General features: G+C 41.9%; 1 protein-coding gene across 1 annotated transcript in view; it reads right to left on the reverse strand.

Moving 5' to 3' along the window:
- Window positions 1-10,627: 10,627 nt before the first annotated feature.
- The window catches only part of GRK7 (G protein-coupled receptor kinase 7), a 28,355-nt gene continuing 23,844 nt past the window's right edge, over window positions 10,628-15,138 (reverse strand). Inside the window, exon 4 of the mRNA XM_039489967.1 lies at window positions 10,628-11,534. Within this exon, the coding sequence (XP_039345901.1) occupies window positions 11,192-11,534 (343 nt within the window). The 3' untranslated portion in view covers window positions 10,628-11,191. The remainder of the gene's footprint in view (window positions 11,535-15,138) is intronic.

The raw sequence follows: 15,138 nt of genomic DNA on the forward strand, positions 1-15,138 counted from the left end.
GTGGTGGTTAGGAAGGTGCTGGTCAAGGGGCGGGGGTGTGGATAGGGATTGGGGCGGTCAGAGGGCAGGGAACAGAGGGGTTGAATGGGGGCAGGGCCCCTGGGGGGGCAGTCAGGAAGGAGAAGGAGGATTGGATGGGGCAGCAGGGGGCACTCAGTGGCAGGGGTTCCCGGGCAGCAGTCAGGAAGGAGTTGGGGGGTTAGATGGGGCAGCGGGGGGCAGTCAGGGGCAGGGGTTCCAGGAGTGGTCAGGGAGAAGAGGGGTTGGATGAGGCAAGGGTCAAGGGGGGGCAGTCATGAATGAGAGGAGGGATTGGATGGGGCAGCGGGGGGCAGTCAGGCCAGGGGTTGTCAGGGGACAGGGAATGGGGGTGTTGGATGGGGCAGGAGTCCTAGGGGGAGGTGTCAGGGGGCTAGAAGCAGGAGTGGTCGGATAGGGGGCAAAGCTGGGCCATGCCTGGCTGTTTGGGGAGATACAGCCTCTCCTAACCAGCCCTTCATACAATTCTGGAAACCTGATACAGCCCTCAGGCCAAAAAGTTTGCCCACCCCTGGTCTAAGGGGACTGTCTTTGACTTCATGGTAAGACTGGTATAGTGATCCAGGACTTCATATTTGTTATTGGCTTGGTGAAATTTAATTATAGAACATAACACCAGTTTGGGGTGTCTGCCCTGAGGTAGAGACTCATAGTTGTGAGCCACTCCAGACAGTGTAACACTCACCAGTGTTGGTGTGATGTTTACCACATGAGAAGGAGCTGTTTTGTAACAAAAAAGCTCATTGTTGACAGTAAGATGAACCCTGTAGGGAGTCCAGATGTTGAGTCTTCATGGGACCATTGGGATATTGAAAAAAGTGACAAAGAATCCCATGGCACCTTATAGACTAACAGAAGTATTGGAGCATAAGCATTTATCTTCCGAAGTGGGTATTCACCCACGAAAGCTTATGCTCCAATACTTCTGTTAGTCTATAAGGTGCCACAGGACTCTTTGTCGCTTTTTACAGATCCAGACTAACACAGCTACCCCTCTGATAATTGGGATATTGAAGTTTCCTTCTTTCCATGGTTTTAAAATTTGATTCACAGCTCTCTCATTCACAAAGTTCTGGACCTATTTCTTTATTCCACACCCTGTCCCACAGCTGGTGGAGCATAAGAGTTTTGAGTAGGGTAAAGGATAAAGTTACACACTGAATGGTGGGTCCTTCAGTCAGAGGGCCCCCTAGATAAGCTTGAATCTTCCCAGACTGTTCTTTTATCCAGCATCTTTCAATAACCATGTTCTTAATCACATCAAACAATAAAGTAACCATTCTGATGTAGTTCTGTTAAGGAAGGGTGAGGAGAGGGGGGAAAAAATGTTGAGGTTTACATAGGACCCAGCAAAAGTGAGTTTTATTGGTTGGAGAAGTTCCCATCACTTGATTTGACAGAGAACGATTCTAGATTAGGCATGTCTCTGCCTCAGACAACAGCATGTTTTGTGACTTGAAGTTCAACTGAGAATCAATAGCACTTTACAGATAACTCTGAGCAGCATGTATCTTCTTGCCCTGCCAGTTGCTCCACCACATGGTCAATGTGTGAAAAACAAAGATTGGGACGGGAGTCCACTGCTTGTGCTGCCTGAATATTTGGATAGATTCATAGGCGCCAACTCTGTGGGTGCTCTGGGGCTGGAGCACCCATGGGGAAAAATGGTGGGTGCAGCCCCCCCATCAAGGCATCTCCCTCCCCCAGTGCCTCCTGCCCACCTGGGGGCCCCTCCAATCAGTGCCTCTCCCTCCCGCAGATCATCAAGAGGCACTGGGGGGAAGGGGAGGAGCAAGGGTGCAGTACGCTTGGGGGAGGGGGCGGAACTGGATGGGTAGAAGTGGGGCAGGGGCAGAGCAGGGGTGTGAAGAAGCAGGGTGGGGATGAGGCATTGGGGAAGGAGTGGAATGAGGGGAAGACCTAGGCAGAGCCCAGGGGAGAGGGAAGAACCCCCTGGCAGATTAGAATCTCGGCGCCTATGGATGGATTCATAGATCTTTTTCTTCCCATAGAAAAATACCTTCAAAAGATGAGTTTGAGAGCTTAAATTCATAACTTTGCTAGACACTAAAAATCTTGGTCTTAATAAGGACACTGGATTTATGGCTTATTACAAAAATCAGTAACCTACTAACCCCCTTTTTTAGGCCTATGGCTGAAAAGGTATCAACAGGGCACTTCACTTTGAATGGTCTCCTACAAGATGTGTTAAATATTTATGTTAAAAGAAGGTGTTCCACCTTGTGACACTCAAAGTCCCTTTCACAGACCTGAAGAAGAGCCCTGTGTCACTTGAAAGCTTGTCTCTCTAGCCAGCAGAAGCTGGTCCAATAAAAAGATATTCCCTCATCCATCTTGTCTTTCTGATATCCTGGGACAAAGATAGCAACAACTCTTCCCATAGTGATTGATTGCATGTTTTCACACTTGTCTCATACACATTTCTTGAATTATTAGGATGGAACTATAGACCCAATGCTGATGTTCTGGTCATACACAAACAATCTTTGAGCTCACTGTCTTGCCAAATGACCCATTTGCATGTAACCTCAATGGAGAATTTCCCCCTCTTGTTTATTGACGTTGTTCTGTGGGAAAGGCAGCAAACTTCTCTTTGGCTTAGAGATTTAAGTTTGTACAGCAGGCAGCTCTCTCCAGAGTATCACAAAGAAAGATTTATGCTGTCTGGACATTATGCCTCTTCATGGTGATCCTAGTGTTATTGCTGTTGCTATTATTGATAATGAGTCTGCTCATGCTTGTCAACCTCAATTGCTTTCCTCAGCTGATGCGGACTATAACACTAAGTGTGATTTTAAGTTTAAGAGAATTATTTTTGCTTCATACAGCATAAAATAAAGTACTGTTCCTTATCCTGCCTCCCCAACTCCCTCTCCTATAGCACAGCTCTCCATGCAACTAAAGTCATGTTTACTCTTAAAGTGCTGTAGCGGCACAGCTGTACAGCTACAGCTGTGCCACTCAGGCCGGCTCTAAGTTTTTTGCCACCCTAAGCAAACTGCCAAAGCAAAAAATAAAATAAAATAAAGGTGTCTGGAATGCCACCCCCAACATTGTGCTACCTCAAGCACGTGCTTGGTTTGCTGGTGCCTAGAGCCGGCCCTGGTTCCACTGCAGCATGTATGGTGAAGACCTCTATGCAGATGGGAGAGAGCTCTCTCGTCGGAATAAAAAAATAAAACAACCCACTCCCCCAAGTGGCATAAGCTATGTCAGCGGGAGAAGCTGTTCTGCCAACATAGTGCGGGACACTAGCGCTTATGTTGGTGTAACTTATGTCACTCAGGGGGGTGGAATACTCACACCATTGGGTGACAAGTTTTGCCGACGTAGATGGCAGTGTAGACAGAGCCTAACTCAGCATTTCCTGGAGTGGGCATTAGTCTCCTGCCAGCTTCCAGTTAGGAAAGGGGAACAGGAGGAGAGAGATAGCATCTGCTGTTTGCTATCTTCAACCCTCATTGAGCAGCACAGTCCCTCCCCATTGTTAGGAGCCAGCACAGTACTTTTTATTGTGGGCTGTAGACAGCTTCCAAGAAGTTCCAGTCCTCAGTCAGCTCCACACCAGGAAACTGCACTATCAGCAGTGCCTTAGTGATTGCACCATCTGACAGTGTTTGTGCTACTTTCTCATTTGTTCTGCTTTGCTCTCTTCCCCCCCTTGGAATTAAGAAATGTCTCCATTTCCATTAATGACTAACACTCCTGCCAATTTCTTTTAATGGTCTGAGCTCACTATGACAGCTACATTTGTTTGTCTGCTTTTGTCTCCATTTCCATCCTCATCTTGCCTACACTCTCCTCTCCCCTTCCACTCCTTCTATCATCTTATGCTTTAAAAATACCCACCCTTCATTTCTTTTGCCCCAACTGCATCAGTTTTGCACTGGTGTAATTCCATTGATTTCACTGAGTTACTCCTAATTAGCATAATTGTGAAATCAGAATCAGGCCCAAAGTCTTCAAAAGTAATCTTTGCAGTGATGGGCTCTGCACTGCCCCCTACTGAGGAGGCCAGCATACTGAAACAATTTACCCCATATAGTTAAGTAAATGTTATGTCTTTATTTCATGTTATACTGTGAAGAATTAAGACTATTACTGTAGTTAAAGCACAACTTTAATTCTGGTTTAAAGGGCTTTTCAGTGGCCTTTAAATTGTCTAGGCTTTCCAGATGCATAGTATATGCTCTCATGTGAGCGTGTCTGCTGGTGGGAGAGTGGGCAGGAGGGAAGGCATAAAGTAAATCTACTGTTACATATGGTGAATCTTTCACCTTAGCGACTCAGTCAGATAACATCTCTAGCATATCTTAGGTCAAGTTTGCATGCAGTCTTGCAAAGCAATTACAGGTTTCGGAGTGGTAGCCATGTTAGTCTGTATCAGCAAAAACAATGAGGAGTCCTGATGAGGTAGGTTTTAGCCCATGAAAGCTTATGGCTAAATAAATTTGTTAGTCTCTAAAGCAAATACAGTTCAACTGAACAGCTCCTTTCAATAGCTGTTTTTTTAAACTGTTACACTACTATTGTTAGCTGGGCTACACGTTATGACAAGTGACAAAGCCAGAATCATCCGTTTGGCATTCATTGTAACATTCCATCATAAGGAATTCTCATGTTACAGGATGTGAATGTAATTAAATATGTGACTCAGCGTTGTGATCTCTTTTCACTCTGTAAAGTGCAACTGTTGTAGTAGTGACTTGGTCAGGCCATATAGGCCAAAAATATAGGTTTGATAAGGAAAAATGTCTTAAAATTAATAGGAATAGAATTGGTTTTAAAATAATAATGTAGGACCATGCCGTTGTACGTGAAACACACTAACAGAGATTGGTAGTTGAAAAGTTCTAAGAGAACACAAGGCAACAGCTGTCTAAATGTGGCAAAATAAATGATGGACTAGATTATCCTCACTGTCATGCAACAGGCAAAAGATGAAATAATCACTGCCTAGTTTAAGGAAGGTAGGGGGAAACTACCCCTCCTCCCCCAATTTCCATAGTGCATGGGGACCCAAAATTTTTAATCCGGGCCTGATGCCTGATTCACCAAATGGAAGACCTGATTTTGCACTGCCTTACATTTTGTACAGCTGTACAGACTACACAAAGTGTAAAATCAGAGGTGAGAGTAAGCTGGTACAGTCCGGTATGGTGTACTGGCAAGAGCTGGTATGCCGTGCCGGACTGGACTGGCTTCCCCAGCGGTGATTTAATGGGCCCAGGGCAGGAGTCCCAGGCCTTTTAAATCACTGCTGGAGCTCTGGCAGCCGGGCTCGGGTGGGGATTTAAAAGGCCCAGGGCTCCAGCTGCTGCAGGAAACCCCGGACCCTTTAAAGCACTGCTGCCGGAGCGCCGGCAGCGTGGCTTGGGCAGTGCTTTAAAGGGCCCGGGGCCCCCCACAGTGGCCAGAGCCTCTGGCCCTTTAAATCCCCACTGGAGCCCAGCAGCCAGGCTTGGGTGGGAATTTAAAAGACCCAGGGCTCCTGCTGCTTTGGGGAGCCCCGGGCCCTTTAAATCACTGCCGGAGCTCTTGCAGCCGGGCTCAGGCAGGAATGTAAAGGGCCTGGTGCTCTGGCCACTGCGGGGAGCCCAAGGCCCTTTAAATCACCGCTGGAGCTTCAGCAGTGGGGCTCAGGCGGCACTTTAAAGGGCCCGGACCTCTGCGGTGGCCAGAGCCCCGGGCCCTTTATTTTGCCCCTAAGCCCAGGGGCTCCCAGCTACCTCTGCAGCTAGTAGCTCTGGGGTGATTTAAAGGCCCTGGGGCTCCCAGCCACAGCCCCAGGACCTTTAAACACCACCTCTTCTGGTTGAGGTCATGCCCCCACTCAGGACTCTAGCATATTGGTAAGTCCTTTCAGTTACTTTCACCCCTGTGTAAAATGCTACTGAGAAAATGCTAATATTTTCACACTCATTTTGCACAGCTTTAAACAATTAAACACAATGCAAGGCAATTGAGAAACAAGCACAATTTTCCTGAGCACCTTTCAACCTCTCATTTTATTTTTTTTAAAATGAGAGATGATTAGGTCTAGATTTTTAAAGTTCTTTTCAATAATGCAAAACAATTAATAACCAAACTCATGTTTAAAAGAAGTTACATTCACCTAATGTCATTTTACTTTTTAACATGCCTATGAAATGAGCCCCTTAGAACCATCAGAGTGCAGCATTTCAAATGATGCCTATTAACTGAAGTGATCATAGATAGTCTTTAGCCATAATATTTCAGTTATGGGCCAGTTAACATTTTAGTACAAAAATGGGCCAGGAATTTCCCCCATATCTAAAGTTTCCAAATTTGGTGAAAAAAAACACTAGTTTTCTCTTTAAAATGTGGGATACAAGTTGCCCATCTACCAACAAAGCTTTTTTCAATGGGGGGTGGGGGAGTGATTTTTGTACTGTTTTTTAAAAAGTTTTAGCTATCTTAAGTCTTAATTTACCACCTGTACATTAACAAATGACTACTGTGCACAATCACAGATTAGTTTTTACAACCTTTTATTGCATCAGTGGACTCCAGCCATTGAAACATTTTGCTATGAAATTATAATGATAGCCGATAAAGATACAATAGACTTTCCTAGCTTCAGAGGAGCAGTGGCAATCTTCAAAATAAATGACAAAAGTTCAGTTACTCACCTCACTTTTACCTCTGGATATGAAAATCAGATTTATGTGGATATTTAAACAGTAAAAGTTACATTATTTTGAAGATCAGTATTAAGAATTTTGTATTCTTAAAATAGTAGTGTTCAGATGAGAAATTATTTATTAGAGCTGTACTGCACAACACCCTCCTTCAGCCATAATTAGACATCCCAGGGAAATTTCATCCCACTTCCCTTTTACTTACTGTTTCTTGCTCCTGTGCTGAAATTTGTTTGACTGTAGGTGGGGGTAGATGATCCTAAGAAGAATTAGATTTACAAGGGAACTTTTGATTTTGTACTAAACTGACTGTTCTGACAAAAATATGTTCCATAGGCATAGAGAATAGCAAGTTGAACTGCTTCCCCAAAGCCATATTCTGACTGGTCAGTTGGACCTTTATACTAATACAACATTCCTTATGGTGCACAGCTGGGACTTCATCACCACCAATAACTAATCCCTATAAATATTGATTTCATTATTAGCATCAGGTATAAAAGCAGCCTCTCCCCTTCCTCTCCCCCCCAATTGTGGCTGCCTTTCTTAAATGTAAATTGGGGTAAGTTTAGAAGACAATCTTACTTAAAAGGCTGGTTTGGGAGCTCTCACCAGCTCCCAATTCAGCTTGGTGCAGTTAAAGCTGCCCTGGCACCGTCTAGCAACTCTGAGAGTGGCAATCAGGCTGGGAAAGGGAGCATTAGTTCTCTTCTCAGGAAACACATGGAAGAATCCTGGAAGAGAAATCACTGCAGAGTGCTCAAGGCAGTTAGTAGCCCTTCATAGGTAACGTTTATTGCATTTGGGGTCTTAATTCAGTCTATATAGTTCCTAGTTGCCTGCAAAAGAGGCAGGGAAGAGAGAGGTCACTGAGCTGGCAGGGGGGAGAGAGAGAGGGGTAGTTTCAAATTATACACCTTTCCTTTGCCCCATGAGCTTATATATCACTTGGAGGGCAGGTCGTTCTTCTCTGAACACTTCAAATCCCACTTTCTATTACAAAAACTGAACTGGGGAACTGGTCAATGTGATTCCTAAATTATGCCCTGATTGGGCAGATTAGGCAGGCGATTAACTTTATCCATGTGAGTAGTGTTATTGGCTTTAATGGGTACTGTTAATCACATGCATAAGTCTTTGCAGTATTGGGGCCTGGCTTTTTATAATACAAAGCAAGATGTTAAAAGTGGCCTTTAAGCCACCACCAAAATGTTGTTGAAAGTACATCAAGATTAATGGCAAGGGCAGGAGAAGGAAGAAGGGACTCAAATATTTCACTAAATCATTTAAAAAAAAGTTAAAATAAGTACATTTTACAAAGTGTATACATTAAAAATAGTAAAGAAAATGCATTTGCGAGGTTTTTTCTGTTTCTTCTCTTTCTCTTCATAATAGAAACACCTGCTGCCCAAATCCCTGCACTAACAGATTTTAGAAATTGAATTGTAAATATGCTCTCAGCAAAATGTCCTGCCAGGATATGCATCAGTAGATTATTGATGCACTCTTTTGAGTGGCTTACTTAAGGCATGCACTCATAGCCTACTAATGCACAGCCTTTAGGGATTAACTGGCATAATAGATCTTTTTAAAACAACAATCATATAATATTATGGACCTGTGATGAGAGAAACTTTGTCCTGAACTCTCCCATTTAGGTATTGCAGTAGATTTTGCTATACCAGGTGTTGAAGGGCTGTGTTCTGCAAAGTAATCTTAGTTGAAATGTGCTTTTACCATAGGGTCAAATTCTGGTTCTATACATACACCAGTTCCCTCCTAAGGGGAACATGTTTATACTACAAAAGTAGCATTAATGTGAGCCCATATTCTAGCTGCTTTCCACCCCCATTCTCAGCCCTTGCTGCGTATTACCCTGCTAGGAGCAGGATTAATCTACACCAGGAGTAATCTGCATGGAATGGGGTTATGAAGCTGAGTCAGAGTGGGCATGTGCCAGAGCATTTACAACCTACTCCGCAGTGCCTCTCAGTTACTCTAGCTACAGAGGACCTCTGAAGTGCCATTTCTGTGGATCTGTCCACAAGTTTCTGCCACTCATTTCCCCTCCTAACTACATAGGTTTTTGGTGTGCACGTACAATATACTTGACAATTCTTTGAGATCCTCAGATGAAAGTTGCTAAAGTAGTTTAAAAAGATTATGATTTTAGCCTCACAACACTCCTGTGAGGTAGGCTATTTTACAGAGGTGGAAACTGAGGCAGAGAGAAATAAAAACACTGGAACACAGTGACCGAGCCAGGAACAGGACACAGATCCATTCTCTCCTCATCCTGTGTTAGAACCACAAGATCATCATTCATTTCCAAGTCCATCAATGTTTCAATATCTTTTCAAGACCATCCTTCTGCCATATGAGCAGCCTAAGTCCAAATTTGGCCCATAGCAAAGTTACAATAATTTGATAGGATGGCCACCGTACTCCTTCACCCCTACAGTGAGGTGGTGGTTGTTTACTGTTTTGTTTTGATTACCTTTAAGAGATGCCCTAATAGCATTCATGAACAGAATTATCTAACCAATATTGTATAACAACTTTCATATTAACTTGCAGAACAAGAAAGAAGAGAATTGGAGAAGTATTTTTAAAAGACGAAAAAGAAACCACTCCTTTTATATTTAATCATCTCTGTACAAAAGTTAGGAATTTATTTATTTACCTCTAATGTTAGATCATTTTTTTAATATCTGAAACTTATGGTTTGACAACTACATTATTTGGAATGAGCAAAGCTTTGTGTATCAGATGTAGAGGTCTTATCCTATAATTTCTACAGAGGCAAACCTTTGAGTTCAGTAGAAGATTTGCCTCTGTAAGGAACGCAGGACTGGGTGCTAATGGCCCAGTGCTTTAAGGAGCTGAACACCATCAGTTTCCCTTGAAATCAGAAGAAGTTGCGGGGACAAAAGGGCCTAATCCTGCTAGAAGTTACTACGTAGTATAGTTCTTACTAACATATGAATAGTCATTAGGACTTCTCTTGGTAGTAAACATTAAATCTGGTATAGAGTTTTTGCAGAATTGATTCTCAAATGAATTAATGTCAGGGTGTTCAAAACTAGAAATAAACAGAAATATATAAAGTTTTGTTCAAGAACTGGTGAAACTATACATTTAGACCAGGGGTTGGCAACCTTTCAGAAGTGGTGTGCCTAGTCTTCATTTATTCACTCTAATGTAAGGTTTTGCGTGCCAGTAATACATTTTAATGTTTTTAGGTCTCTTTCTATAAGTCTATAATATATAACTAAACTATTGTTGTATGTAAAGTAAATAAGGTTTTTAAAATGTTTAAGAAACTTCATTTAAAATTAAATTAAAATGCAGAGTTCTCAGACCGGTAGCCAGGATCCAGGCAATGTGAGTGCCACTGAAGATCAGCTCACATGCTGCCTTCGGCACATGTGCCATAGGTTGCCTACCCCTGATTTAGACTATAATATCAACTTACATATATCATTTTTCCATATCACTTATAAAAATAGTGCAATGTATTTTATTTTTGTGACTGATTGAATTAACATTGCTATTATATTTAGAAACTTCTCTTTTTAAAGGCCAGTTACAAACTGGTGTGATCTATTTGTAGTTTAATTTAAACTACAGTTTAAACCAAATATAGACATGTATATCAGGAAACCTGATAGAAAGTTGAACTTGGTTACAAAAAAATGAATGCACATTCACAATCAAACATCAATTTCTTCATATAAGCGATAATATAACTACTCAAAAGCATAAGCTTACACAATATTAAGTAAATTTCTTTTCTCAATATCACTAGTTCACCCTCAGTCTGATTAAGTTAAGATAGAGGAGAATTTGACCTATTCTTTCCGTCTTTGTTCCTACTGAATTTTTTACATTAATGAGAACTTGGACGTATTACTACTAAATCATTCAGTGACTAAGGTGAACTCAGAAATCTAGATAGCCAAAAGATTCTTAAGTTTGCTCTGATTCATGAAGTCCAAATTCATTGTCTAATTACTCAGAGTATTACTTCGTCATTTAAAAGCCTTTATTGAAAACTATAGAACAAAGGGAAACATTTGAATTAAGAAAAGGAGAGCGAGAAAGAGATCAAGAAAGGAAATGAGTGTATTATAATGGCAGACTCATTCATTTTCAGAACAAGTGCCTCCTCACCCTGTTATTGTTTTCATATTTCACATACACAGAGTGATGGAGTGCTATCCTTCTATGTTTCCTAAAATAAACCTGATTCTTCATCTTGATAGCTTCCAGCACAATAAACAGATTATCTCTGTTGCTAGAACAAAGTAGTAGAATGTCCATTCAGCTTGCGCTCCTACTTGTCCTGTTGATGTCATATTTTAGGTTGATCGGTTCTTGTTAAACAGCTTAGCTGAGTTTTTGAAACATTGTTAGAATTTGGAAAGTTCTGTGGTGCATTTTCACCCTTTTTGTTAATTGTGTGATATTTATAACAACAAACAAACTCCTGACTTGGCTTCACCTCCGTTTGCACATCCCCCAGTAGCTATTCTGTTAGGATCATTCAGTTCTTCGAAAAGTCCTGTTTCAATAATTTCTTCCTGCCATGGTATAGGGACAGCACCTGTCGCAAATTTCTTGAAGAATTGCTTATCTTTGTCATCAAACTCAATCCCCCGGATTTCAGAGAAGTCAGCAATGTCTGCAACATCTTTGGCATAGACAACTGATGGATCTGGCACAAAAGGGGGGTCTATGAGGCCTGCCTCCAGCCTGTGGAAGTTAATTGTTTTGAAGAAAGCATGTTTTCTTGGATCATCGTCACTGCTCCTGCAATAAAACAAGAGATTGTCAGTCAAAACTGTGATGTGCTAGCTAGCCAATGAGGGTGAACTATATATATAAAAAACAGAGAGAGCCCCAAAGCTGAGTAGATTTTGGGAAAGTTCAATTGCATAACTTGGGTCTATTTTAATTTTAAATGGGTTTCATTAAAGCATCCCTCTGCATGTTCTTTCAAAAGCCAAGGGTTGTTAGGTGCATAATGGGATCAAGATATTTTGTACTTTTCAGCTAGGAAAGTCAGGTTTTCAGTGGAACTGAAGCTAAAGAGCGGGAAATATTGGGACTATTGTTAACAACAAAAGCCCAGATAACTTGCTTTATTTTAGGTAGAATAAGAATTCCAGGAAACTGTAGTAGGTGGTTCAATGGGTAATACGTTCAGCTGTCAACTCTGGAAACAGTGATTTCAGTGTGAAACTGGTGACAAGTAAAACTGATATTTGTGATCTCATCTGAAATGAGTATTGGTCCAAAGTGCACGCACACAAAAAATCACACAAAGCCCAATACAAAAGCCCTTATTCTCATGATTATTTCTTATTCACATAAGTAGCCCCACTTAGCTCAATGGGGCTACTCAGGTAAGGTCTACTCAAATGAGCAAGAGTTTGCAGGATCAGATCCAGAGATTGGTATGCTTGCAAAAGAATGCAAGTACATTTCCTAGCACCTTCACACCGACCCAATGACCCTCTATAGCTAAAGCTATCTTAGTCCCTCACTACTATGAACATAAACATTAATAAAACTCACCCAAGAATTAAAAATAAAATGAATCAAACTTTTTTAGACTTCAAAATAAGTATATCTTGGAAAGAATAACTGCAGTCCATGCAATGGGCTGAATTAAGGTTCTCTTCTCTTGAAGGAGAAACAGGAACACATGAACTATTGCAATGTGGGCCCACATTCAGATCCCAAGATGACCCCCAAGACAGGAATAATCTGAGTCTCAAGGGTACAATCAAAACATACTATGATCCTTGACCTAGGCCCCATCCTAGAATGTGCCATTTTTGCAACTTTAGCTGTAGGGAATGTGCAAAGAGTGACCTTTGAGGCCAGGTCTATACTAGGAAATTAGGTTGGTATAACTATGTCACTCAGGGGTGTGAAAAATCCACACCCATTAGTGACACAGTTAAATTGAGCTAACCCCTGCTGCAGACAGTGTTACGTTTTCCCATCTATATAGCTATGGCTTCTAGGGGAGGTGGATTAACTATAGAGAAGCCCTCCTGTTGGCGTAGGTAGCATCTTCATTGAAGCGCTACAGCAGTGCAGGTGCACCAGTGCAGGGTTTAATGTGTAGACCTGCCCTGAGTTTTGGAGAAGCTATGAACAGGAAGGAAAATTGCATTCTTCTTTTCCTGTATATATGGATGATACAGCTTGGATTGGGTCCTACATGAGGTAAAGGAGTATGAAGAACCAAGCTATCATTACAATGCTGGGGAAACAGATTTCTCTCTATTTCTTGGCCTCAGTAAATAGCAATGTTGTTAATGGGTTGCAGTTTTCTGATCACATTTTTATACAAAGTCATATACTAAATAAAGACCATGCTTTCACACATTCACAGTGCACTATGGGATAATACTGAAGAACCAAATGTTCTATGGACATGACTCCTTGCAACAAGGTTAAAAGAAAGAGATAATGCAAATTTCTGTTAAAGCCAATCATCTTCATTAATGTGCAAAAACACCATTACTTAGTGACTAGATGCAGCCTTAGGCCTATGTGACCACAGAAAGTCCTGCTCTGCCAAGGGCCTGCACCATGCACATGTAACAGACCCTCCAGCTTGAACAGCATCTTTAATTCCCTTTGCACTGCTTCCCATTCCCTAACTGCTCACTCCTGCCCAGAAAACTGCACTTTAGCTTCACTTCCTGGCACCCTAATTCATGTAGGCAGGTCTCCAGAGGCCACAGTCTTGTAAACAAATGAGATCAGGGAGCATTGCCATAGCCTGAGAAGCATCAGAGGCAGCCAGATGGGCCTCAAAGGTACACAGAGATGGTGTTACCCATCAAGAAGTGGCAAGGGAGATGTATACTACAGCGATGAGCACAGTAGGAAAACACAGATTAGATCAACAGGGCTTATGTTATTTTTGCATAGGGTCTTGCAAAACCCAGACGGCTCAGTTAGTGACACATAAACACTGGTACAACTATGGAGCCTGAAGTCAATTGCTGACTGTCTTTATTAGCCTGGAGTGCATTAGAGCTGCAGATCAGATAATAGGAACTCACAGATTTGTGACTCTAGCAGCTCCGTCAGTCACCCTATGGAGTTACTGGGTGATTTCATACTCAAAATAAAGTCTGCATGAATATGCTATTTTGCTTTTCTATAACATGCTATTAAAAGCATTAGAACTTGGTGTAGGTTCCACAGTGGATTACTGCAGTGTTTCCCCCTCCTGCTGTAATATATTTTATTCTACCTAGCCATGACCCCTTCCTGTGTGAATCTGATGTTTGCATAACTGTGACAGAAAAAGTGAATGAGCTTGTCTAACTTCTCTCAAGTTAACATTCCTCAATGAACTATTTCATTGTTCCATGGGACAGCAGGGAGAGGGGTGAGCAAGTTCCAAAGGAGAGAGAGTGGAGTCAGAGAGTGGAGAGAAAGGTGTTAATCTCTCCAGAATAAGCCAACACCACTGAGTCTTGAATACAAAATTTAGAACATTTTCAAGAGGTCAGGTATGCAAATTAAAGCTGCCCTTGAGCAGCTTTAACTTATGCAACAGGCACTTATGTAGATAACCCAAGGTCCGATTGACCTTAGCAGAATTACAAGGCTAATCTTTACATAAGGATGAGCTGTTCTTGAACAATATCTCCAGTGTAATAGGCAGTGACAGGTTTTTTTTTTTTTTAACATATGTACAGAAAGGCTGGACTTCTCCTTGCCCATTTCTCATTAAACTGTGTATTAAAGGGACATTGAAGGGAAGGGAAGAAAAAATGGGACATTATGTTAATGGATTCCATTGTGTCCCTCCCTCAATACTTCAAGGTACCACTACAGATTACAGTTGCAGGCTGTTCCATGCTCATGTATTTTAATAACTTGTCCCCTTTCCTCTCCTCCACGTGTCATAAAACACAGGCTAAGTTGCTCCATCTGTAGTTCTACTTGTTGGGCTGGTAGAAATTTTGTTGGGGAAAAGTGCCCCCAAAAACGTGAAGCGGCACCAAACAGCAAAGAAAGTAGAGGCAGCATATTTTGAAAAATCAAAGTGGCAGAATTAAAAACCTCAACACAAATAACTCTCTTGAGGTGCTTCTCCCACTCACCACTAAGGGCTAATGTAACATTAAGTAGGCAGATAGATGGTTTTGTGGTGAAAGCACATGACTAGGATTGTGGTTCCATTAGGAGAGCAGTCTATTCCTAGCTCTTCCACAGACTTGCTGTATGACCTTGAACAACTCACTCAGACTCTCAAAGCCTCAGTTTCCCCAACTTTTAAGTTAGAGTAATAAAGCTTACTTCACAGGGGTGTTGTGAGGCTAAATGTATAAAAGCACACTGAGATTTAAGTCAGTGTTTCCCAAACTTGGGACACCGC

Source organism: Mauremys reevesii, linkage group 9, assembly GCF_016161935.1.
Source record: "Mauremys reevesii isolate NIE-2019 linkage group 9, ASM1616193v1, whole genome shotgun sequence".
Taxonomy (NCBI): domain Eukaryota; kingdom Metazoa; phylum Chordata; order Testudines; family Geoemydidae; genus Mauremys; species Mauremys reevesii.